Source organism: Diachasmimorpha longicaudata, chromosome 3 (assembly GCF_034640455.1).
Source record: "Diachasmimorpha longicaudata isolate KC_UGA_2023 chromosome 3, iyDiaLong2, whole genome shotgun sequence".
NCBI lineage: Eukaryota > Metazoa > Arthropoda > Insecta > Hymenoptera > Braconidae > Diachasmimorpha > Diachasmimorpha longicaudata.
Genome location: NC_087227.1, coordinates 8,422,598 through 8,448,207, shown reverse-complemented (window position 1 = coordinate 8,448,207; position 25,610 = coordinate 8,422,598). Strand labels below are relative to the sequence as shown.

The 25,610-nt window shown below is 39.6% G+C and overlaps 3 protein-coding genes across 4 annotated transcripts; all 3 read left to right on the top strand.

Moving 5' to 3' along the window:
• The first annotated feature begins 3,910 nt into the window (after nucleotides 1–3,910).
• LOC135160013 (ras-related protein Rap-1) lies at nucleotides 3,911–20,648 on the top strand. 2 transcript variants are annotated; one of them, XM_064116136.1, is made up of 4 exons: nucleotides 3,911–4,322; nucleotides 16,557–16,667; nucleotides 18,183–18,621; nucleotides 19,399–20,648. In XM_064116136.1, the coding sequence occupies exons 2-4, from the start codon at nucleotides 16,570–16,572 to the stop codon at nucleotides 19,696–19,698; spliced, it is 837 nt and encodes a 278-aa protein (XP_063972206.1). In that variant the 5' UTR covers nucleotides 3,911–4,322; nucleotides 16,557–16,569; the 3' UTR covers nucleotides 19,699–20,648. The 2 variants fall into 2 exon arrangements, with proteins under 2 accessions (XP_063972206.1, XP_063972207.1); XM_064116137.1 differs by lacking the exon at nucleotides 3,911–4,322 and adding an exon at nucleotides 8,417–8,589.
• Nucleotides 20,649–21,004: 356 nt separating this feature from the next.
• On the top strand, nucleotides 21,005–23,337 carry LOC135160690 (uncharacterized). Its single transcript, XM_064117511.1, has 2 exons — nucleotides 21,005–21,231; nucleotides 21,447–23,337. Exons 1-2 carry the CDS (start codon nucleotides 21,117–21,119, stop codon nucleotides 22,802–22,804), a joined length of 1,473 nt encoding a protein of 490 aa, XP_063973581.1. The 5' UTR covers nucleotides 21,005–21,116; the 3' UTR covers nucleotides 22,805–23,337.
• A 157-nt stretch (nucleotides 23,338–23,494) lies between these two features.
• LOC135160689 (RNA-splicing ligase RtcB homolog) lies at nucleotides 23,495–25,576 on the top strand. The gene is made up of 4 exons (XM_064117510.1): nucleotides 23,495–23,737; nucleotides 23,817–24,012; nucleotides 24,118–24,248; nucleotides 24,398–25,576. The coding sequence occupies exons 1-4, from the start codon at nucleotides 23,642–23,644 to the stop codon at nucleotides 25,493–25,495; spliced, it is 1,521 nt and encodes a 506-aa protein (XP_063973580.1). The 5' UTR covers nucleotides 23,495–23,641; the 3' UTR covers nucleotides 25,496–25,576.
• The last annotated feature ends 34 nt before the right edge of the window (nucleotides 25,577–25,610 follow it).

The following is a 25,610-nucleotide window of genomic DNA, read 5'->3' as shown; positions in this document are numbered from 1 at the left end:
CCCTAACACATCTGACCCAATGTTTGTAAGGTCAGGTTTGTAGAGCGCTTGTTTTGGGCAGTGACAAAGTCGCTCTTCGGTTACGTGTTTTGAAGTTGACATAAAGTTATTAAAGAAATCCTTGCATTTTTTTCTGATCCAACTGACGTAGTGCTTTCACTAATTATATTATTACACCAATCATTATTCTACAGACTAGTAATATGACAGAATACCTTTACGCCGACAGACAATGCGTCACTGCAAGCTCTGGTTCGTTTTTCTGCACTTTTATCTGTAAAATACAACCTTGATAACTAAACGCAAAAGGGTTACAAGTGGACAGATATGGGATTTCTTTGTGACATTTACTTAGTGTTATTAAGATGAAGATTTTAAATGTTTAATGAATTGTCACTTCCAACTGTGAGTGGAGGAAACAGAGTGACCAGAATCCCCTGCTCCAGCTGGATTTATAGGTCACGGTGCACGCGCAGGTGCAAGCGCATGATCTTTAGAAAGGGATCGGCTTAAGCGCATGCACAGTGGCTTTTTCGATAATGAACTATATCGAGATTTAAATATTGACGTTCGGACCGGTGAGGGCCAGGTAAGAGAAGCGATTTTTTTGCACTAGCGGTTAAACCTTATGAGAATCGGCGGTGATCGACAAAATTTTGATGCTGGTGATGGCCCTCACGAGGGACAAATGAAGGGCCTTAGGAGGTGGTTATTTTGAACTCTTATACGGCTCCATTTTTAATATTTAAATTACAGCGATCAGTAAGAGCGATTTTTTTTTTGTTTACATTGACATGCGATCCTCGCGAGGACCTTACGGAGGCCTTGAGGGATTGAGGGGCCCTCATAAGGGCTGTCATGACTTTGAAAGAAAACTTAGACACAAATGGCTCTATCATAACCATTTTTTTGACATATATAGATTTGAATTCAAACTGAGTCTTAAATTTCGTGGAAATTTATGTCGTCATTTGAATTCACGTCACGAATGAAATTTTTCCTGGAAAAAAATCCCATTTTTCCCCCGAATTTCCCTCCCCCTAATAAGAAAATATATAATCAGCATCACATACTTCATCCATTCACATTGAAAAATGTTGTAACCACCCCTCGAGCGTGAAGGCAAAAGTTACTGGGTCACTCCGTGGGTGCAAGTAGTAAGTACCGTTGAGCGTCAGACCGGCAACAGGTATCAGTCGCACTCTGTCGCCCTCTTCCCCAGTCTTTCTGTTCTATTCTGGATGGCACTACAAGGGGAGAATGGAAAAACCGACCTTTTTAAATAACCCCTTCTATTTAATATTCAAGTGGGGAAGAAGAAAAGGGATAAAAGACATCCGTTATTGTGCCATTGAGATCTCTGACCTAACTGCGTAGGAGTCCGTGAAGATGAGAGGATCCGTCGTCATTACAGACAATTTCAGTGAGCTCATGATCCCTTTTCCATCTTTAAGGGATCCTCGAGGGTCGTCTTTTATTTTTTATTACGCCTATTTATCTGGGTTATTTGATTCTACACATGCTCTTAGGATCCCGAATGTAATTCATTTCATTCGGGGAGTGTTCGGAGGAACTGAAAGTAGAAAGTTACTCTCCCCGATTTATTACAGTATTTTTTATTAAATCGAATAAAATTGAATTTTCGGTGATATTTTCACAGTTAATTTCTTTATCAAATCTCACAGATTACATTTGGACACAGACCAATAAGGAGGGGCAGTAGCTCTCAACGTGACTGACTTTTTTCCAGATAAAAAAATATCAATTTTACAGTTGACCAGAAAACACTGGCGCACTTGATCGAACATCCCACCACCCCCATGATTGTCGTTGAGATTGACAGTGGGTTTCAACCCTGGCCCATCTCTACCCCTTTACTGTCAATAAATAAAAGCACAATTGTATGACCCACATACCTGGAGTCATTTCATCCCTCCTCTGACTCGCTATTCCCACCCCCTTAATCATAAATTTTTTATTTCAATGCTGCTTGACAAAGAAATCTCGGAATTTGCATGCAACATTCCCAAGATAACATTGTTGAGAGGTACTACTTTGCTATCTCCCTTTAAGAGCTTCCACCCTTATTAAAAACAAAAAAATACGGTCCAGGAATTTTTTTTACTTGCCTCCTGAGAATTTATTTCTTTAGTAATATCCTATAGTGCTCTCTGTTTCTTATCCACTTCTCTTTCCACCTATTACGACAGCTGAAGGAGACGAAAAATGTGAGGGAAAAGGGGATGGTTAAGCGCTCGGTGGTTTCACACTCTCTTAAAGTCGATGGTCAATTCCAATATTCTTTTTATTTATTTCGTAGATAATTTACACCCCAAAAATTTGTGATGAGTGAAATTCAATGATAGAATTTCTATCCTCATATAGTTAAAGCTTTCACATAAATATTAGACCCTTATGAGGGTCACAGAGAGGCTCTCCCCTTTTGATTATTGCAAGAGTCATTGTTATTAGAGATGAATGAGGAAATTATATATTTTTTAAATTACTTGAGTCGAGAGAGCTTTAATTAAGACTAAGCATTTTACAATATCTCTCTGTTTTTTCAGGAATGAAGTCAAATGGAAACAGGGCCGGAGGGTACGTAAAACTAATAATTCATACCCTGAAACAATTTTAATAATGAACGATGGCCCGACCCTGTCTTAACTTTCTCCTACGATTTGTAAATGAATCTTAAACGCATTTGCGTCTCTCATTTTTTTCATTCATTTAAGGAAAAAAATCACCTCAGGGGGTAATTTATCTCTTAATTCATGGCTTCCAAGTATTGTAATTATTAGTGATGCACCTATACATATACTTTTAACTTTGTATTGAGATACCTGGAGTCGTTATTAAAATCGTCCAACAACTTAATTATATCTACAGTTTTGAACTTTACTGTTCACAATGTCAGGAAATTACATGATAAATTAAAGAGCAGGATTTATTCTTCCGGAACGAAAGATAACTGAAATAATTTAACGTGGGATGGAATAAACCTTGGAACATTTATCGATGAATATCTGCTGTTGGAAAACCCACCCTTATGAATTCTGAATAAAAACAAGTGTCTCGATCGGGAGCTTGAATTTAAAGAAGGATAATGGTCACGATCATTATAAAATAGTCAGACCCCTCTCTTTCCCCCTCACCAGAGTAATTGAATTACCGATAATTGTATCGGGAATTCTTATCGGATATTCAAGGAGCCACAAACGATCTGGTCGATTTAATTGATTGAAAAACTAGAAAAAGCCTCGAAATTCCGTAGGACTCTGGTATAAATCTCCTCGATAATTTTTACCTCCCAGTTCCCATAAATTGACTTCAGTGGCTCAACAGGCCTTATCCTTATCACCGTGTTTTAATATATGCAAAATATATCCCAGAGACTGTGGAGATCTGAGTCCAAAGAAATCGGTAATGAATAGAATCAACGAAGAGGTTGTCCCATCATTATTTATAACTTCCATCACATGATCACCGATGCTTATTCCTAAAATATTGAAAAACAATTAAAATGAATAATTAAATGTGAATTTGAATCATTTTTAAAAAAATTGCGTGTCTATTTCATAATCTTTCAGTTAAAATAATATTCGGTAAAAATTTCAGAACAATTACGCACTTTTTCAGTGAACCCTCAGGAAAAAGTCCAGAAGGTTCAGGAAAATGTGAAACGAAAAATTTTCTTTTCGTATTGATAATTTTTTTGTTTCAGTAGTAGTAGTCACTGCTCGTCGGCCCCAACCAGAGAATCAAGTCGAACGAGCCTAGTAGTAACAGTCCTTCCCCTCCAGCCGTAGGAAGGAAACACGAGAGCTAGTGGATACGACTTGTCTGGCGGTAAGTGGGGGCTGCGCATGCCCTGTCAGACAAGTTGTAGTGGGGTACAAGCCCGGTGCTACAATACCGGGCCGGACAGAGCTCCCTCGTCTGTCTCTCTGCGTCGCGCGGGCTTTTTTTCGTTTAATTTCACCACTCCCCACCCCCCGTTTTCTTGTGTGCCCGCCACTCACGTATTCCTCCAACTGGCCATTTAACCCTGGGTAACGTCGGCACACGGTACACGCCGGACTAACGCCCCGCGAGAGAGCGTGCATTAACCACCCATTCGTGGGCGGTGTAAACAATTGAGACGGATTAATCGGATTTGTGAGGGAGTAGTACATTGAATTTCGCGGATTGTTTGAATAATTGGTCGAAATATTTTTTTTTTTTCTTCCAAATTTTGTGACGATATTCACGTGGATGAGATACGACTCGGGACACATTTTCGCATTTTAGGTGGAAACTTTTGCACTTCAATAACAGAAAGGGTGAGTTTTGTCTGGTTATTTTTAATTAGAGGAAAAAAATAGATTTATGTAATCAAAGGGACTATAATTTTTAAGCCTCAGTGGGAGGTTTTAAAGGTGAATTGAGTAGTTCTAGCGGAAGTTTAGTCGCAAAGAGACGAATTGTTGAATTTTTTCCGAGTGGTGAATCAAGAATTCCATTACAGTTTTTTGCTCGAGGAGAATCAGAAAAAAGGTTTGTTTATGTTGGGGGAGGTGAGTTATTGCAGGGGGGGAATGAACTTCTCAGGGATTTGCGGATATCCGAGGAATGAAAGAAGATAATGATAATAAAATCTTGTCTTAAAAATTTATTTATGTGAGGACTTTATGCTTTCTTTTTATTGCGCTTTGTTTTCTCAGATGGGTAATGGCTCCTGAATTCTGATGTTCTGTTTATTTGGTAGATACGAGGGTTGGACAGGGAGATGATGTCTTCCTAATGTCTGAGTAATATTCCAATGTAATTGTGCGCATAAATACGTGAGTCTATTTGTTAATTTTTCCCCCCAATTTTTTTTAGATTTTTCAAATGTCCGCATGAAAAATCGGAATAAATTACAATAAATAGTTTGACAGACGGATTTATTCATGCCTGTATTTGTCAACTGGCAAGTAACTTCTGGCCATTTTGTATCATCTTTTATTCATGTGCGAAGTCAAAACATGAAGATGAAAAAAAAAATTGTCGTTTTTTTTTTAATTCGAACTCGGATGATGAAAAAACCCATTTGCATTTTCATACTTTCCAAGCCAGTAGTTGGGTCATCTAGGGGGATACATTGGATATGATATTACTCCGACAGAATGTCCTAAAACTTTTCAATTGGGTGGATACAAGGGGTATGTAATTTTGTGACCCTCGCCACGGGGGTTTTATTCACTCCCATGACGGAACAGGGTTCCTGCCCTCACAATGCCGTGAAACTTTGGAGCCCGGTGTTATTACTGAAATTAGATGCATTCAATCTCAACTCCTGTTATTTGCAAACTTTGAGGTAACAATGTGTACAGCCGTAACAGCTACTTGTCGCTCAATTTGTGACGCTTCTGTCGAATTAGCCAAAGATTTGTCAGGAAAATTCTGATCAATTGTTTTGATATTTTTATTACTTTAACATTTTACTACCGATAAGTTGGACAAATGATTTTTTCTGAGGCTTCAACTAATACACAGAAAGAAATTTAAGGTAAAAATTAGACCTCCAGAGAAAGAAACGAGGGACGAAGATTATTTTAATCACAAAAATTCGCCTCCGAAGTCTCATTTCTCCAACAAAACTTCACCTAAAAAGTTGTTGACTGTCATTTCACCCCACGTTTCGCCCTCTAAAGGTTTAATTTTTATCCAAATTCTTTTTCTGTGTAAAAAATCCGACCGGAAAAGACATATCACAGAATGCAACTCTTGATAATTAATGTTCAATATTATCCAAGGCCGTGAGAGGTTGAATTTGATCCCCTTAATGCCCTTAACCTTAACTCACCCCTGAAGCGTTTTCCGCCTTCCAAAAAAGTATAAATATCTCGTCTATTCAACATTTCATCCTCGCGGCGATTTTCCCGTCGAATTTTTCACCCTTATCTCATACATTTCTCATTTCCGCTGAAAGCTCAAGTGGGAGACAGAATTTTTTATTCGTGATGCCAGGTAAAAACTGGAACATTTGGTGTCCGAAGTTTGTAAATCACATTGGAAAAATGTCAACTAGTCTTTTTCAATAGTACTCTGTTTTTACCTCCCAACAAGAGATGAAGCGTCCACCATCGACAATTTCCCCTTCGCTACAACAAATAACAGCAAATTGTCTATTACCGGAGAACAAAGGTATGAAACATCGAAAGTGAAGAGAGCCTCGACACTTTTTAATTCTTTTTTTTACGTTCGTCAGTCTTTTATGGCCATACCCTCTCCCAAATAATTGTAAATAAGAGCTCTATGTGTCGGAGATGTGGAAAAATTGTGAGTCAAAGGTCAGTGTGTGCCAAATGGGGCAAATACATATCATGTTATGTATTCGCCCCATTTAATTATCAACATTCCCTTTATTACAATATATAGCATCAATCAACTGAAAACAAAAAATATCGAACATTGACATTAAACACATTCGATAGCAACACGCCATTTTCAAAAATCCCTAATTGGTTCTGACTCCCGAGAAAAAAATTCCGTTTTCCCACCAAAAATTCCCAGCGCCCACTGACATTATTTCGCGGTCATAATTTTTTGTTCATCTTCACATTGTACCACCCCCATATATGACCGCCGTTTTTTATCTGAATAACAATAAAAATAACACGTTCTTCGGAATTGTGTCTTCTCAATTTGGTGACATGCCTTCTGCCACAGATGCAGTCCTAGATTTATGAGTGTCATATGACCGTCATTTTCCCATCCCCATGTCCTCGAGGTACAGCCTGTCCTCTCCGTGCCCCGGGGGAGCTGATAACGACACTCGTCGATTACATGAATACCACCCACTCACGATGTGGTGCCGTAGGAAGGAAGTGCCGAAACCTATTCTCATTCCCTTTTACCCTCATTCACTCGCAGCCTTCGCAATACTATTCTCCCGTAATTTCTCTTTTTCGTCTCCCATTTTCACTCCTCGGTTGGGGTTTATTAGACTTCTGACCTACTTTCACGTACCGAGGACGAAATATCCGAAGATTCTTATCAACCAACAAATTGAATTGTTGCACTCGCTGATTTAGGGAAATCAAAAGGGTTTTCCTCCGTTTTTTTTCACGTCCGAGATCCCCCACCCGTCCATCCCTTATCCATTTCAAAGGTATTTTTTCTTTTAATTTCGTAATGCTCACCTGCCAGACCCTCATAAATTCCAAACCCTCCCCTTCGCAACAAAAGTCGTAATAACATTTCTTCATCTCCTCGCGAAACCCCATAAAAATGTAAATTCCCGAAATATGAAAATTCTGAGCATCACCTGGGCACCACCGTAATTACCTCGGTCCCATTTTTGCTTAATGCCATCATCAAAGAGATGGTAGTTTACGTGCTGAGTATTAGAGTGGGTACAATGTTGAGCCCAGATGCCTGGAGGCAAGCCGACGGTGAAACTGAGGTTCGTTTTACCCCGAAGGTACTCACGGTACGTGTACGAAAGCCATCATGGCTCGATGGTTTCATACGTATCGACGCACAAACTATCTCCCTTCACTTCATCTCTTCGTATCTCCTGATAAGGATACTATACTCATGTACGTGCTATTCCGGGAAAATGATGCGGGTACATCTCCCATTTCCGTTATGTTGTCGATTTGAATTTCACCAAAATACTCCACTGTTCAATTCTCGATCAAATATTTCAATTGTATTTCCCCGATAAAAGTCACGACCCGACGAAATAACTTTGCCCTTTCTCCATTCCCATTACTACATTTTACTACAGTTGAAATGTTGCTATTGGCCCTCATTTGACCCCTCCAAAGGTTAACACATATCCAGTGGAAAAAACAAATTTCAATTAACGGCAGATTATCAAGTCCCTGACGGTGTAAAACCTGTAAAATTCCATTTTCCCCGTCTAATTAGGAAATAACGATGGAAATCGACTTGTCTCACCCTCTCACCCCCGAGCGGAAAGTTCCCGTTTCCGGTAACAACGGAGGCCATTTATTATTCTCTCAATAGCCAACGCAGAATACCATTTTTTCCGTTCAATTATCGCCCCGACAAGTCCACACCCGCCTCGCTATCCTCAATATAATTTCATCGTTGCAGGGAAAATACGAGTGAAAGCAGTAGTAATTTGTCGAAAACTAATTGATGACCGACGAAAAACGACAAGTCCCCTTGATTCCACTCCATTGAATTTAAAATTGCCCGGTGACACTCGCGATTTCCCTCTGGGCAAACAAACCGGAAATACACGCCGCTATCTATTGATACCGTTATCACTAAAACCGCGAGCACACATTGTTTGATATCTTTTGTTTTAACCCCTATTCAAATACGCATTAATATTACAGATAAATATGTAAATGACCGGCGGCCAGAGTTGTGATGTCCGTGTTAACTTTACTGTGTGTGAAATGGTTCATTAATATTGTGGAGTGAATTCTTGACTCTTTTTATAAGATACTTTCGACATTTGCGGGTGGGGAAAAATGTTGAGTAAAAATATTTTTACCATCCCCTCACCTGCTCGACGCTCAATTAAATATACGGGAAAGAAATTTTAGGGAAAAAATAGACCTCCAGAGGGCGAGATGAGGGGCGAAGGTTAGTTGTATCAAAAAAATTAGCCCTCAAAGTACAATTTTTATGAAAAATTTCCAGAGAGACCTAGAGTGCAGCCCTTTTATATCACCCGGTGATTCGTTCAAATATGAAGCACCAATTACCGGTCCATCGCAATTATCTCGAGTAATTAAAAACAAGTGTGAGAATATGTGTAAAAATCCACTGACCTGATTTCATCCCGAGTTAAAACTATCGGCACTTTCCTCCCCTGTCCTGATTTTCACTCGCCCTTTTCTTCGACCACTCGACAACTGTCGAGTCGTGATCTTTACCTACTCTAGGAGTTGCCAGAGAGCACTACGGGATAGCGGAAAATTCAGTGGATATCGGAGGGAACAATGAGAAATCGGTCTTTTCCATCACCAGAGAACATGTCCGATTTCATGTACCGCTGAGTTTTCAATTCACGGGGGGTAGGAGGACAGTGTAACGGGGGTTTTGCGAGGGGCGGTCGGTGGGGAAAGGTCAAATGGGCTGTGAAATGTCGTGTGCGTTGGGTTACACAGTCAGAGGGAAACATTTCACATAAAATGATGGACAAAGATACCAACACACGCGTTGACGCAGGGAAAGAAATTTTGAATAAAAATTAAAACTCCAGAGGGTGGAACGGGGGATGAAGTGACAGTCAACCTAATTTTTGTGATAAAATTAACCTTCGCCCGTCGTTTTGGATGAGTAAATTTTTTGATTCGTCATCGGTTGACATAATCCAAAAAATATAAAACTTAAATTTAAAAAATTACGATGGTTACGTTTTATTGTTCCGGATTGAATATATCAGTTTAACAATTTTCATTCTCAGTACCGTTTATCCAGAATTTCCCACCGGGGAAATATTGTTTGACGAATTAATCTTCAATCTAACATGAATATCGATTCCCCCAGTTGTCAATTCTCTCAACCGCCAATCCCATGACTCAAACAACGGATTTTGATACATGATCGCTTTGTTTATCATCTCCCCCACACAATGAGTACTCGACATTCTCCAACTTGACTAGTAAAATCCAATGACATTGAAACGTGCAACGGGCATCATGAGACAAAGAGGATTATTGGTTCAGAAGGAAGCGTTTCCATGAATACAAACACTCCAATCATAGGATTAAAATGACAGACCTGTAGCCTCGGAATTTTTTTTGACTCATACCGGATTACTTCCGGACAAAACATCATTGTTCACTTCTGATTGATTGTCCATTGAAAAAGTATTGAGAACCTAAGTCCAATAAAATTCCTCCAAATGGATTTCGGATTACCTTTTCTGATGGGAGAGGACAGATATTTTCTGGCTCTCGTGACTCTCATTGCCATCATAATTTGTCAAATTGCCTCAAAATAAATTTTCACATGCGAGCTTTTTAATTTTCCTGCTGGAAAAAATATAATTTTGAAATTTTTAACTCCCCCAGGCCATTGCAGGTTGCGCTGATATTTCAATGTCCACATTGAATTAACCCAGAAAATTCATTTAATATTGTCAACGTTTCGTGTGATATATATATATCACTCCTCCCCAGGGCAATTACTTTACTTCCACCCATTAAAAAGACCCTATTTATACCAAATTTTTCATATGCGGGCCACCAGAATATCATCAAATAGAGAAATTAATTCAACAAATAATTTATATATTTGCATAAGAGGATAAATTAATATAAATACCCCGACCACTAAAAGTCGCGTTGGAACACTCAGTTAAAAAACGCCTTTTGATCCTCGTGACCCCTAATTTTCCAGGAAAATCCTATTTAAATTGATTGACAGAGCTTTCGGCCCTCGTGACCCTCGCCGGCCATTCCCGCAGTCTCGAAATAGAGCACTTGAAAAAACGGTTTCCGTTATCTCTCATCCGACTCCATCAAATCCCGGGGCTTTATCACCCCCTCCAATCGCTCACACCTATCTCCCTAGAGTAGATTCACCTCAAAACCCCTGTGCTTCATTACAAAATCCCACCTCCTGAAATATGAAGCCCAGCAAGACGACCACAAGCCGCTCAAACCACTGCCTGAAGCCGCAAAAATTAATGCAAAAAGATGAAAAAAAAAATTATACAATGAAACTCATAATTATAATACTCTAGCTGGTGGCCTTGGGCTCAAAGGAACAGACATAAAGTGGTTTTTCCGCGAGGCTAGATAAGTAGTTTCGCTAGAGGCGTTCTCTTAATTAATGGGGTACCACATCCAGTACAAGCCACGGGGGAGGAGAGCAAAATAAAACAACATGGGGGGCTGAACAAAAAAAAAACCCTCAAGCGAGTGAGGGAAATTCAAGCTGTCGTCTCCGTCGCAAAAAAAAAAGCGATCGAAAGCGGAAACGGAATGATGAGTTGGCGGAACAGGAGGAACCGGAAGTTCTCTACGCGGGGGGTTCAATGGCTTCTCGACGTCGGTGAGTTCCTCCTGCATCAGCTTAGGTCGTTGTTCCAGTTTAGAGTGTAACGATCGAACAAGTAAACATTGAGGGGCGATCGATAGCTGGCATAAACTTATTTCCTCGTGTTCCCATCGCGATTTTGGCTGCTCTTTTTTTCGACTATTTTCTCGGTTTTATTTGCCAAGCGATGGGGAAGATGCACATAAATTTGAGAGGCGTCGACTTTGCCATTCGTGGGATGACGTAAAACCAACGGTTCGAGGAGACAAGGGATGAGTTACGGTGGACTCGGGGATTTCAACGGATTTTTACTGACAGGCCACCACTGCGATTTGATTTGACGGATTTTTCTTTAGAGTTATCTGTATTGAGTCGTGATAAATGGAGTGTGATGTTCAGAGACGGGATTCGAGAATTCCGTCGACGGCGAGTGAGAAAATGTTTGAGGGAAACCTTTTGCATTGACGTGTGTCGAAGTTTCTGATGCGTTACATAAGACCGCGGTTTAAACTTCTCGCCAATTGTGGATGTGCGTTTCGTGACACTTGAGGCTGGATTATTTTTCACCCATTTTGGAATGTCAGATCTAATATGGCGATGATTTTGTAGTGACGCTGAGTAAATTTTATGAAGCCACGTATCATTAATTACAACATTTATTAAAAAACTTACCGTATTGATAGGAATGTTTATGCCCTTCGTTCTATGGAACGTTCAGTAAAAAAAATGCGTAGCTGTTCCGTCATTTATACTAAATCCAATCTTCTCTTCGTGCAACGCAGTAATTTTCCCCAGACGTTTCTCCCTCCGGAAAGAGCTATTCAGAAACGAAATGGTAAACGAAGATAAACCAACTCACCTCATTTTAGCCCTTCGTTCCTGAAATGTTTTTCTTCAGATTAGCAACGAAAATTCATTGACTTTCGTGGGATTGAGGTACCAGGTTTTGAGTGCTTCGGAAACCCCATGAATTCCATGATATCCACCCCTCCCCCCCCCCACACCTTTTTCAGTAATCCCAAGTTTTGCAGTGGAAAGAATCCGTCGATTGTACAACAAGAAATGAAGTGAGTCATCAAAGGTCTTGGAAATTCAAGGGTTACTCCTCGAATGCACGTGGATCTATTGAAACAGGTTAAATCCAAGTTTCGTAATTGCTCTTGCAACTTTCCCCTGAGGGAGAATAAACTGCAGCATTTTGTGAGACGATAATAGACTGAAAGCCAAGCGTGCTGGAGAAACTTTTTGAGTGGCATTACTTCTTCGAGGGAGATCCTGTAAGAAAGTGTAATCAGTCCCGGTGGAGTTGTTCAGCTGTTCTAGCTTATGGCTCCAGTCATAAATGTACATACACGTGGTACATAAATAGATAATTCCATTCCATGAGATATAAGAATGAGAGGGCGAGGGGGGATAATCGGATTTAATCTTTGCGAGGGTTGCAGTGTATTGTGCGTATGAGAATGCAAAACATAAAATTCAATACAATTCACGAGAGGGATATTCACAAATCGGCTGAATAATATTCTATAATTAGGAGTGAGGGTCTTCCCAGATCCCGAATATCTTATTTCTGACTCCAGGGACATCCCCAGGGGCTCGACGATTTTTCAGATGGTGCAGAGGGGTCGTTCGGATTATTTGCGGTATTGATGTTTTTTTTTATTCGAAGACTCGGAAAATTCGACGGTGAAAAATATTCGAATTCTGCGGGGAAAAAAATTGAAGTGAAAATTTGACCTCGAGGGGGCGAAACGAGGGATGAAGGTTGATTTTAATCCAAAATTAGCCTCCCGAGTGTAATTTTTTCAACAACATTTGACCTAAAAAGTGGTTGGTCGTCATTTCGTCCCACGATTCGCCCTTTAAAGGTTGAATTTTTATCCAAAATATCCTTTCGAGTGAATATTTAAATTGTAATAAAATATCTCGAAATATTGTTTGCGGGTTCCGTAAAATTATTTCCTCCATTTGATTTTTTGTTCGGACTTTAAAAAAAAAATCGTCTCATTCCAACTTCATCAATGTATCTTTCTCCTTTGTCGCCTCCGGTCTACATTTCATCTGTATTTTCCGTATATGACGTGCACCTGAGACCACGAAAACATTTCCCTATTTCTCGTGTGTCGACCACCAACTTGGAAGGGAAATTCCAAACACTCGCTAACACCTGTCACCAAGTTTATGAAACTTCTCCAAGTTTTTTTTCCTCCGCAAAATACTAGACTCGACGATGGCATTAAAAGCATTTGCAATCAGGGGAATGGTTCTCCGAACTTCCGTGTGATTTGATTAATTCGATGGTTCTCCTCCAAAGAGATAGTCTCAATTTACTGTGAAAGTCTTTGAAATTAATTTTGCGGAATTCACCGCAACGAATTGAAAGAAAAATTTCTCCAGAGAGATTTATTTTAATGGACTTTTAATGAGTGAAAGAGCACAGCCTTTTTATCATTCAATGAAAATCCAATTATTCCTCGATTCTGTTTATGAAAAACGTAAAATGCTCCGGTGAATAGTAAAACGTACGTTATATTTTCCTCATCATTAACACATGAATTTACTCATTTGCACCGGTGCAATTATTGCTATCAAAATTAGTTCCATTCGTTCTGGCTGTATAATTACCGAATAAATACGAATGATGAAGTTTGAATCAAGTGGAGGATATTCACCCTGGAAATCCCTCTGTGTGTTGAAGTTAAATATTTCTGACACCCCGAAAGTTTATCGGATATCATTTTAAAAAACTGCGAAATGTAAGAAAAATATTTGGAGTCTCTTTCACACGGTCTTCCACACCAACTCATATCAGTCGACAGCACTCTATTTCCCATTTAAAAAATACACAAAAAAGTACCACTGGTTATCAAACTCAATAACCTCCCCACCATTTACTGGTTATCCTACGCTGTTTTATCCCCCTCCCGCCCTAGAAAAAAACAACCGTTAGAAGTGTTAGCTCAATAGGTGAGCGAGAGGATTAATCCTCCCAGTGTCAGTCCCAGAATTTATCTCCCAGCGATTTGTCATTGTCTCAAAAAAACGAGTGATACGTCTCCAGAATGTGAATGAATGTGACTAATGGTAGACTAGGGCTCAGGGCTTTTCCCACTCGTAAAAATGCCCGCATGCGATTCTATTATTCTAACATTCTAGTAAGACCTGAAGATCATTCGGATCTTTAGAATTTTAGAATTCAAACATTAGAAGTCAACAAAACCCTTGAATTTTTCTTACGCCACAAAATATTAGAATTGTTCCATTTAGTCTCTGGATTCTCCTCAGTTAACAAGATTATTCAAAAAATTAATAAAATCCCAGGAATTTTTTTGAGAATTTGACAAGTCATCTGTCTTCCTAATGGAGCACGTGTGATAATGGAGACCTGACATCGGTGGTTTTCCCACTCGTAAAAAGCCCGCATGAGACTTCATTATTTTCCATTCTACTTCCTCTTTTTTTTCGGTAAACCCCAATGAACCTATTGATCGACCCGGTAGCCACCCGTCTCTGCATTAATTCAATTGGTGTCTCAGGAACTGCACACTACAAGCCTAGGTATTCAAGGCCATCAACAAGACACCTTATTATTATTTTTTGATACTTTAAAACTGTTTTTTCTAATTGAAAGGGAAAAATTCTTTTTTGTTCCCAACGTTCGCCGCAAGCTCCAGATATTAAAAATCCATTCGGAAATAATTCTAATAAATTCAATTCTCAAATAATCCCACATCACCAAATGCTCTGCTAAAAAAAATTTACTATTCTCTCTCACAAATACCAATTTGCAAGTTAATGGGAAATTTCTCTGAATATAAACGTAAAACGTAGAAAACCACATCAATTGAGCAATATGCGAGGAGTCGAGACGTGCTTTATCCCAACCCCTAAAAAAAATTCTATCTACCCCCCAATCGAGTAGATTATTTTTCCCACGTGTCAGGGGGTTGAAGTCAGAGAGTGGAGATCCCTGTGAACAGCAATTTCCCTGCAAATGCGACAACCGCTGTCTCGTTGAAGACGATTCTAGTGAGTCCTGGCATTCCTCACTCCTTTTTATCGTCTTCATTCTCTTGCCACCCCCTGAGGTGTCAGGAGGGAGAGAGGGAGAGAAAAGGGGCCATAATGAAATTATCCTGATCTCGCGTTTATCTTGGCAAAGTAAACTGTCCCGAGGACTCGTCCCCGTGTTTGTCCACTCGTTTGTCGAGACTACCGTAATTTCTTCCTTTTCGCAGCTACTTTTTCATGCTTCGGTCACGATGGAGCAGGGTCGACGTTGTCGTATCGATGATTTGTGTCTCGCTGGCTGGACAAAATCAATTTCAACGGCAATTCAATTACTTTGTACCTACACCGATGGGAGGAGGGACATATGCACCAATTTATCGATTTTTCAGACAATAGCATTTTTGATGGGTTTATTAGGGAATCGTAGAACATAAAAATTTGCAAATTATCTGGACTCAGATAAGAATGAACATGAAAATGATTAAAAACCTGGGATTTTCCACGTTTTTAGAAAAAAAATCTAAGAGTATACATTACAAATTATTTTATCACACAGAAAGAAATTTTCGGTAAAAATTCGACCTTCCGAGGGCCAAACAGGGGACGAAGCTTAGTTTTATCATAATAACCATAAAAAGTGGTTGATTGTCATTTTGTCCCACGTTTCGCCCTCTCGAGGACTAATTTCTACCCAAAATTTCGTTCCGTGCAGGACGGAATCGGTGATTCGAACCGAAAAGACGCGAGTTATCTCTCCGCGAATCTTTGATGTACGGTAAAAAAGGGTACAGTCCCCCATTTTTTGATATATCTGTCAGATCCGGTCACGTTTCCTGGTATCCTTCGACGATTCCAATTTCATGGAGAAAGGCTGGAGTACTGTATCCTCGCAGGGCGCTCAGGCAAATCCGTGTAAATCCCCTGAGCGCTGGAGCCAGTCACGGCCCTCATTCAATTCTATCTCAGTCCCTCTACCCTCCTGTTCCTCACCATCGTGAATTCAACACTTGCAATGTATATTGAACCGATACTGAAACGAGAGACGAAATTACTCGTTTAACATTTGCGTGACCACGCATGCGAACGCATCTGAAGCACCTGCATAAACGCTACATTCTTTATTATTATTTTTTTTATTCTCGATGCAACATTATGACCTGGCCAACACTGTGCGTTAACATTTTTTCTGCCTCACATATTTCTTTCACCGTACGAATGCTTTTTTCATGCGCTATTTTTACCATGCGACGCTATTACCAACATTTTATTGGTCCGTGTACGCGAGAAGAATGGAAAATTCCTCTCTAAAATTCCGCAATTTCTTGGAATTTTTATATTGAAAAATCTCACTTTATGGCGTTAGCAATTTGCTATCATTTGAAAAGCAAATTGAACTTTGAAAAATCCGTAAATACGTTAAACCCCGGGTATGAAACTATCAACTGAAGTTGTTAAGTCGGACAGAATTCTGATGGTTGTGCGGAAACATTATCTTAATGTTTACACCTTGATATTTTTTTAATCACTTCCTTTTCCACTTTTTTCAGATTATAATTGCGGATGATGAAGAGCCGCCATCAATTTCGCAGACGTTTTAGTCTGCAGCCTTCGTCGTCTCTGAAGGAGGAGCCGGAAGCAGCACCGAAGACATCCATCAGGTAGAGCAACTTTATTTCTCATTTTAATTGCTCGGGGCTAATGGTTAATAAAGACACAGCAGATGATTTTTTACTCCGCGAGCCTTGTGCTTTATTGAACATTGAAATTTTTCACGCGTAATGGTTTACGCCATTTTATGGTACCCCAGTTACGAGATGGGAGATGGACTCGTGTTCCAGAGTATTAGAATTTCCCTGACAATTTTCCGATTTTACGATTTTGCCGAGTTTCTAGGATCGAGTCGAGGAATTCGTCGAAAATTCGTCGCAATTTTACAATGCCAAAATTTCCCAGGAAATATTCCACATCCGGACTATTTCCATCACTTACGACACCGTTCGCTTTATGGAACATTTGAATTTTCCGCGTGAAAATTCTTCCGACATTTGATCGTAACTCTCTGAGGCGGGATAATTGCATATTGATCAAGATGTCGGAAATTCCTCCCGGTTCAATGACCTCTCGTGAAACGCAATCACCATCATCTCACATTCTCCGGTGATTAACAATAGTAATTGATACGGTGCACAGGCCCTTCGATAGAAATATTGATAAATGAAGCGAGATGGAAAGGTCAGAGATTGAACGACCTTTCACTGAATAACATATCCCTGAATGACTCCATCTTGAATCAAGTGTTGAGTAATCCTCGATGGAGAACCCATCAAAAATAAAATCGTATTACCTTCATTATCTGAACATCATATCCCTTCTGGTGAAAATGTGAAAGAGGGTATGGTCTGGAGCGGCTTCGAGTGGAAGAAGAAGCCGAGTAACGGCGCATCCTCGGTATAATCCAGGTGAACATCCAAGAGGATCAAATCCTTGGTACAGTAAATTACATTTGAGAACCATTTGCTGGAAAATTGAATTCAATCAACCGATAAATCTAGGATTTGTGCACTATTCATTCACGATAATTACTCTATTCCTAGGATTTTCATTAAAAAATAATAATAACTATAAAATACTGGACTTCTGCTCCAACTTTGACTCCTCACCCGCGGATATTTGATGATTCGATTGTTCCAATTAACTTCGACCATTCATCAATCACAGAAATCAAACTGAATCGAGGAAAAATCGGGATCAGTTCCTGCAAACGGCCTCAATGAATGACCACGAGAGTCAATTAAAAAAATATCAGTAGTCCTTGAGAAAATGGAATGCACGTGATCAATGTAAAACACGATGCACTCGAAATCAAATAAGAGCAATAGTGGAAACAGAGGAAATTGAGTTTTAATTACAAGCACCCGGTGTGCGTTAATTCAAGGCAAAAGGGTTCTGAGGCCTCTGGCATTCGCGTACAGTTTCATTAATTAATTAAAGCAGATTGAGCGAGGTCGATGGAAACCTTGGTGAGAAGTGTCTATTGAACTTCGACCGGTCTTCCGCGCCTTTCACCAGAATTTAAATTGAAAATTTCGGTTTTTTACTATTTTTAAAAGGTCAATTTCGTTTCACTGATTGCAGTCAATCAAGTGCTGATGAATTTTCTGTCTATTTTCTAGGGAAGAGCGCCTCTCTGAATCGGATAATGGAGAAAAGTCTAGTGACTCACCGGCGAAACATAAAATTGTGGTACTTGGTGCTGCTAAAGTTGGGAAATCTGCGATAATAAATCAGTTTCTGTACAATACATTCTCACCAAAGTACAAGAGAACGGTTGAGGAAATGCACTACGGAGACTTCAATGTTTCCGGGGTGCAGTTGACCCTAGACATATTAGATACATCAGGCACTAATGAGTTCCCGGCTATGCGCGAATTGTCGATAAAATCGGCGGATGCATTTATTCTTGTTTATGATGTCAATGATGCCAGCACATTCGCTGAAGTTGAGGGACTTAGGTCAACGATTCTGGCCTCCAAGGGAGCGGTGCCAATTGTTGTTGTTGGCAATAAGATCGATCTTATCATGGAGAGCGAGGACTGCGAGGGAGAGACTCAGGTATTGTAGACATAATCAATTTTGTGGGAAATGGTCATCACTTTTGAGAGATTTGTTGACGGTTTTATAGGATTTTTTGCAAATATTTTGCATAATTGTGATCCAGCAGTTTTTGATAACCCGTCGGAAGCTCAGAGGCTTTCACAAAATAGGGGACACCTCGAGGATTTTTCATTCTAGGAAATGTTTGTCATTCGTTACTTTCTGTATTTTTGTTATCATTTGTCAGAAGTCTGTGGACGGAAAAAATTTTTTGATAAAAATTAGACCTCGAGGGGATGAAACGAGGGACAAAGCTTAGTTGTATCATAAGAATTAGCCTCCAAAGTCTAATTGTTCCAACATAACTTCACCTAAAAAGTGGTTCATTATCATTGCACCCCACGTTTCGCCCTCTAGAGGTTTAATTTTATTTCAAAATTTCTTTTCGTGTGGAGGACGATGCGATTTTTTAAGAATCTGTATAATTGTATTTTTTGCAAGCCCAGACGCTTTCATAGTCTCTTCTAAATTCTACACGAAGAGAAAAATTCCAGTCATGAAAAATTTCATTCCAAACACAAAAATCTGCCAGTCAAGCAATACTCAGTTAAAATAACGGAACAGTGACGCATTTTTTCCGAAAAAGTGCGTAACTAATCCGTAATTTTTACCGGATATTGTTTTCACTGGCAAACAACGGAGAAGCTACGTAATTTTTGAAGAATTTTTCTCTTCGTGTATGCTGTACTGATCAAAATTTCACGTCAGAGGGAAAAAAATCGATTGTACTTGTAGGTGGATACAGACCGCATACGTGAACTAGTTGTCACAGAATGGGAGAATGGCTTTGTGGAAGTATCAGCTAAGGACAATTCCAACATCACTCAAGTATTCAAAGAGCTCTTGGTACAAGCCAAAGTCAAATACAATTTGAGTCCAGCATTGAGGCGTAGGCGACGTCAATCGCTACCGCCACCGCATCACCACACCTCCCGTACAAGTAGCGCACATGTACCATCACCAGCGCAATTGCAGCATCTACACCAGATACGCGAGCGCTCGGGTGGAAAAAGAAATTCCTGTATCCTCTCCTAAGGATATCTCTAGAATAAATGGGAATTAACCAGATCTCACAATTGATGATGGTCATCAGGAGGAAATTAATCGCATATTTGATTCGTCAATTAATGAATAATTGCAAATGAATTGATCAACTCAACCGAGGAAATTACTTTTTTCAATTGATTTATGTCCCCTCCCTCTCCTCCCCCTCCTCCTCTTCCTCCTCCTTCCAACAAAAAAAAATTGTCGGATTCTCCAATCAACACTAATCGCTGAATTCAAATGATTATAATATTGTTCTTCGATATGAGACCAAATAAAAAAAATATTTCTCTTTACGAACGATTGTGGAGGCACTTAACAACCGAATGACTGAAGAAATTTAAAAAAATCAACTTGGTCAATTCAAAAATTGTGAATTTCGAATGAATGGCTGACTATTTTTTGAATTCATTATAGATAAATGGTATAGAAATCAATTTTTGCTAAACAAGTAGCAAAATATCAAGCGTTAATGTCCGTATTGCATTAATAATTATTAGTTTATTTATGAGGATGAATGAGTGATTGTGTCTGTGATCAAATGTCAATCAATTATGGGTAAACACATGAGTAAATAATACCCTAGCTCCTTCTCTCTTACGCTAAAACAATAAAATACGATAGTAGATCACTCGAGCATCGAGTGGAAGAGGCATTTAATTTTCGAATAATAAAACGATACAATAGCATGAATCAGTGGAGAAATTATTAACGTAATGATCTACCTTTGTACTTAATTAATGAATATTTAAAATTATAAAATGCCTTTCAAGACTCTTCTCAATGGAATATCTGAATATAAATAATTAAATTACGTGAATAATATTAGGCATTCCTCCTGTACACTATCCTATTCGTCATAAATTATATAAATATAGTATTACATTATGAATTTCATTCGTGTATGATGCGAGATGGAAATAAAGAAGGACTTGACAGTACTGAGAGTATTTTTTATCCGAAAAATCCTGCAACCAGCAAACATTCTCACTGTTTTCTTCTCTTCTCTATCCATTTTACAATTGATTGATATAATTAAATCTATATATTATTATTATTTACGTTTTGATTGTCAGAGAGACGTTCGACAATTCTCCCGGTTTTTTATTCCCTATTGAGAGATGAAACTTGGCTTAAGGAAGGAGAATTTAATTCTCTTCCGAACAGCGTTGGTTTTATTGCTTAATGTAGATTAGGGACATTAAAATTATTTTAATGAGCAAACGCATTTTCGAACGCCGCACCCAACCGCGGGAATGGACGGTGGCGTCTCGCACCGCCGGGGTCAGTATTAGCTCTTTCCCAAAACAGTGGTCATTTTCTTTTTCGAATTCTATTTGATATTTTGAGGTTAATTTAGCCCCTCTGTTATTTAGTTGAGTTTATTCTAGTTTTTTGATTTCGGATTTATGTTAATAATGACTGATCTTGGGGAGATCAGTTATTCTGCAAAAAAAACAGCTGTGAAGAAGGCTGCTGAAGAAGTTACCCAAGCACTCAATACTATTTCTGATATATTTAAGAGTAAGTAAATCAGTTCTCCCCATTTGTCATTACTTTTTGAAGGATTAAAAACAAAGACAATTATTTGAATAGAACGAGATTATAGAAAATCAAATTTTGTTTGTGATTCAATGAGTTCAAATCCTACCCATCAACAAGTATTAAAATTACTTTTATCCTTTTTCATGGCAAGGAAAGGCCTCATCTTCAAGAACTAAACGATTTCTCCATTTCAGATTTCCAAGACGACTATGTAGCCCTGCTCAACGACAATGAGAATCTTCGTTCCCTCCTGAGGAAGTCCTCACCCCCTAACCCACAAGCCATCTCAAAAATTCTCCAAGAATCCCCCAAGAAAGTGCCCTCGTCAACGCCTCATGTGGCTTCTCCAGTAATTCTCTCCCAAGAGAATGATCCAGAGATCCCAGAAGTAGTGGAAACGACTCAATTCCCCATGAAGGCTCGAACCACCCCCTCAACAGCCCAAAGATGCCATCCCAAAAAGCTCCTCTTCCCCTCCTCCAAGAACCTGCCCACTGATCCCAGCACCTCAGGAACTCCACGAAGGCCGCAGGCTTCGTCCAAGATCCTCTCCCTCAGCAAGAAGAACGTTCAGACATGGATAAACTCATCGGGGAAAGTGGAGAAACAAACAAAACTCGTGCTCCAACCCCTCAGCCAGAAGACAGACATCAATACCATCAAGAACACCTCGCGAAGCACTACAAATGTTGACCCTCGTGACCTGGAGATCGACGAGACAATGTTTGAGAAGGCATTCACTCAGGAGAGAGCAGAAGTGATTGACCTGAGTCCAAAACACGATAATTTACGGAAAAAAGGGAGATTGCGATTGAAGTCGAAAGTAGAGAGTCTCCCTCAAGCTAAACCCCAGTCATCGCACGACGACATTGTCCTGTCTGACTTTGAAATGGAGGACATGGAGCCATCTCTTACCCAGATAGAGCAGGACGCCATCACACAGAACAGGAAGAGAGAAAAAATCCAGAAGGAGAAAATCCTGGAGAAGGAGAACAACAAAGGGTGGCCTGACTCACCCGTTCTAGTGAATGCCATCACCTTGGATAATGGAATGGAGACCAGGAGTGATCTTGATGAGACCTATTTTCCAAGAGGGGAAACCAGCTCTAGGGGAAGACAGGGGGAGAGTGTAACCAAAAGGAAATTACAGGAAAACAATGGACTAGTTAACAGGCCAAGAGATAAACTATTTGATATGGATGTCGATGGGGACTGGGACACAGACGTCTCCATGGACAAGTGGACGAGTTCACCCTCTAAGAACTTGATGGACAGTTTCGATGCTGTTCCTGAGAAGAAGAACCCTAATTTTGCATACAAGGGGCCTGTGGTCAGGGGCAAGAGCGAGAGGGCGAAGCTGAAGGGTTGGAGCTGCAAGGATTGCCAGGCTTATTACGAGAATATGAACCTCACGGAGGAGGAGATGAAGAAGAGGATGGACCAGTGCTCCAGGCACAGGTCCAAGTACAATGAAAGGTATAATACACCCCCTGGATTCTGGAATCCTGTGTTTGATAATACACCTCCCAGTCAGCAAACTATTCGTCATTAATTGTTTTTGAGATTTTTGACTGATTGACTGATAATGTTTGTTTAATTTGGGAGAAGTGAAGATTTGAGAATTTTCGAATATTTTTGGTTGCAGAAGGCAAGTTTTTTGTAAATACAGTGAGAGGGTTTATTATTAAATATAAGTTTATGTAAAATACTGAAGTGAACGTGGGGAACTAAATCTTCCATAATATTCACTGAATGGATGTAATGTTCATTATTGCTTCAAATCGATAACATATGAATTATTAATTACAAAATAAGGAAGATACAAGGAATTCCTGTACATATTCACACTTTGTTATCTAATGTTAACGAACTTTCTTTATTTTCGCTATTGAATTTTTTGTAAATAAATAGTTAATAACGATTTGGATAAGAAACCACAACAGGAGTAGAGAATTCAACAGGGGAAATTTCTCCAATCAATTAACTAATTAATTCTGTGAATTGAAAATGTGTCAATTACTAATCTGTTAAGAGACAGATTTCTCTCGTGGGAATTTTCATTATTTGTTAAATGAAAATTTTAAATGCGTTTTCAAACTATAAAAATGAAATACCTAAGGCTTTAATATTTTTTATAATAAAATGTTTTCAAATTAAGTCTTGAATGTATGATTATTTATTATTTTTTTTCCTGTCGGCTAGTTATCCCTTGGGGATCATTACCTCGCCTGCCATGTAAAAGTAGATACATAACCTTAAAAACTCCGAAACCACATCTGACAGCCAGCGGAGTAATTGAGTTATTGCAAAAACTGTAGAATAACCAAAAAATAAAATTGATAAGACCAATTCAATTATTTCTCACCACAATTAATTTTATTGAGTAAAAATGGTGGTGAGGCAGTACCAGGAGGAGCTCGAGTATCTGGAGAAACTCACTGACCACAGTTGGAGAATAAAAAAGGGTTTTCAGCCAAATATGAAGGTACGGTCGGCATTTTTGCAACTAAATGTTAAACAACACCATTGAAACATTTCTTGTGCAACAATTTTCTTGATTTTAGGTCGAGGGAATTTTTTACGTGAATAATACACTGGAGAAACTCATGCTAGAAGAACTCAAGAACTCCTGCAAACCTGGACAAGTTGGTGGATTTTTACCAGGAGTTAAACAGATTGCAAATGTTGCCGCATTACCTGGTATTGTTGGAAGATCTGTGGGACTTCCAGATGTTCATTCTGGATATGGATTTGCCATTGGTAAGCATTGCAAAATCATAAAACACTTGAAGGAGGTGAAATTACTTTCTATACCCGCAATTCATTATTTGAAAGCACTAGGGTGAATATAATATTTATCCACAGGTAATATGGCAGCCTTCGATATGAACGATCCTAAGTCTATAGTATCCCCAGGTGGTGTGGGGTTCGATATAAATTGTGGAGTGCGTTTACTGCGTACTAATTTATTCGAGAAAGATGTTCAGCCAGTCAAGGTAAGTAAAAAAGTTGCTCACCGAAAATCCTTTAAATCCATAAAAGTGATAACGAAATTTCGAACAAAATTGAAAAAAAACAACTAATTGTGTTGTAGAAAAAAACTAAAAACGCTTGAAAGTTCACGCAAATGTTTAATTTCCCGCAGGAACAAATAGCTCAGAGTATGTTTGATCACATTCCCGTAGGCGTTGGATCGAAAGGAATAATTCCAATGAAAGCTCAGGACCTTGAGGAAGCTCTGGAAATGGGTATGGACTGGTCATTGAGGGAGGGTTACAGTTGGGCAGAGGATAAAGAGCATTGTGAGGAATATGGAAGAATGTTGAATGCTGATCCCTCCAAGGTATCCACGAGAGCTAAAAAACGAGGACTACCCCAATTAGGAACCCTCGGTGCTGGTAACCATTACGCAGAAATTCAGATTGTGGATGAAATATACGACCGATCAGCAGCATGTAAAATGGGAATAGAGGAGAAGGGCCAGGTCTGTGTGATGATTCACTCTGGGAGTCGCGGATTCGGACATCAAGTGGCCACAGATGCCCTGGTGCAGATGGAGAAAGCGATGAAGAGGGATGACATTGAAGTCAATGATAGACAGTTGGCGTGTGCTCACATCAAATCGCAGGAGGGCCAGGATTACCTGAAGTCTATGGCTGCAGCTGCTAACTTTGCCTGGGTCAACAGGAGCTCCATGACATTTCTCACTCGACAGGCTTTTGCCAAGCAATTTCAAATGCCTCCCGACGACCTAGACATGCACGTCATTTACGATGTGTCTCATAACATTGCTAAAGTTGAGGAACATATGGTTGATGGAAAGCTGAAGACCCTTTTGGTTCACAGAAAGGGATCTACAAGAGCATTCCCACCTCATCACCCCCTCATCCCAGTAGACTATCAGCTGACAGGTCAGCCAGTATTGATTGGTGGTACAATGGGCACCTGCAGTTACGTTCTAACAGGAACTGCTCAAGGAATGAGAGAAACATTTGGATCCACGTGTCACGGAGCTGGTCGGGCCCTTTCTCGGGCGAAGTCCCGAAGAAATTTAGACTATCAGGAAGTGCTGAAGAAACTCGAGGGCCAGGGAATCTCTATAAGGGTCGCCTCCCCAAAACTGGTGATGGAAGAGGCCCCAGAGTCGTACAAAAATGTGACTGACGTGGTGGACACATGCCACGCAGCTGGAATCTCCAAGAAGTGCATTAAATTGCGACCCATAGCTGTCATCAAGGGCTAAACCCTGAACTGTTCATAATCTCTCCATTCTCCATTTATGTACATCATTCATACAATTACTCAATAAACTGTGATGTTTGAATTTGTTTTCTTTTTCCCCTGGCGCTGATGCTCAC

Bases quoted from the DNA above. Each gene is read 5' to 3' on its own strand.
- LOC135160013 (XM_064116136.1), top strand. From the start codon at position 16,570: ATGATGAAGAGCCGCCATCAATTTCGCAGACGTTTTAGTCTGCAGCCT. The intron at 16,668-18,182 runs GTAGAGCAACTT...TCTATTTTCTAG, and splicing joins GCACCGAAGACATCCATCAG to GGAAGAGCGCCTCTCTGAAT. The intron at 18,622-19,398 runs GTATTGTAGACA...TTGTACTTGTAG, and splicing joins ACTGCGAGGGAGAGACTCAG to GTGGATACAGACCGCATACG.
- LOC135160690 (XM_064117511.1), top strand. From the start codon at position 21,117: ATGTTAATAATGACTGATCTTGGGGAGATCAGTTATTCTGCAAAAAAA. The intron at 21,232-21,446 runs GTAAGTAAATCA...TCTCCATTTCAG, and splicing joins TATTTCTGATATATTTAAGA to ATTTCCAAGACGACTATGTA.
- LOC135160689 (XM_064117510.1), top strand. From the start codon at position 23,642: ATGGTGGTGAGGCAGTACCAGGAGGAGCTCGAGTATCTGGAGAAACTC. The intron at 23,738-23,816 runs GTACGGTCGGCA...TCTTGATTTTAG, and splicing joins GTTTTCAGCCAAATATGAAG to GTCGAGGGAATTTTTTACGT. The intron at 24,249-24,397 runs GTAAGTAAAAAA...AATTTCCCGCAG, and splicing joins AAGATGTTCAGCCAGTCAAG to GAACAAATAGCTCAGAGTAT.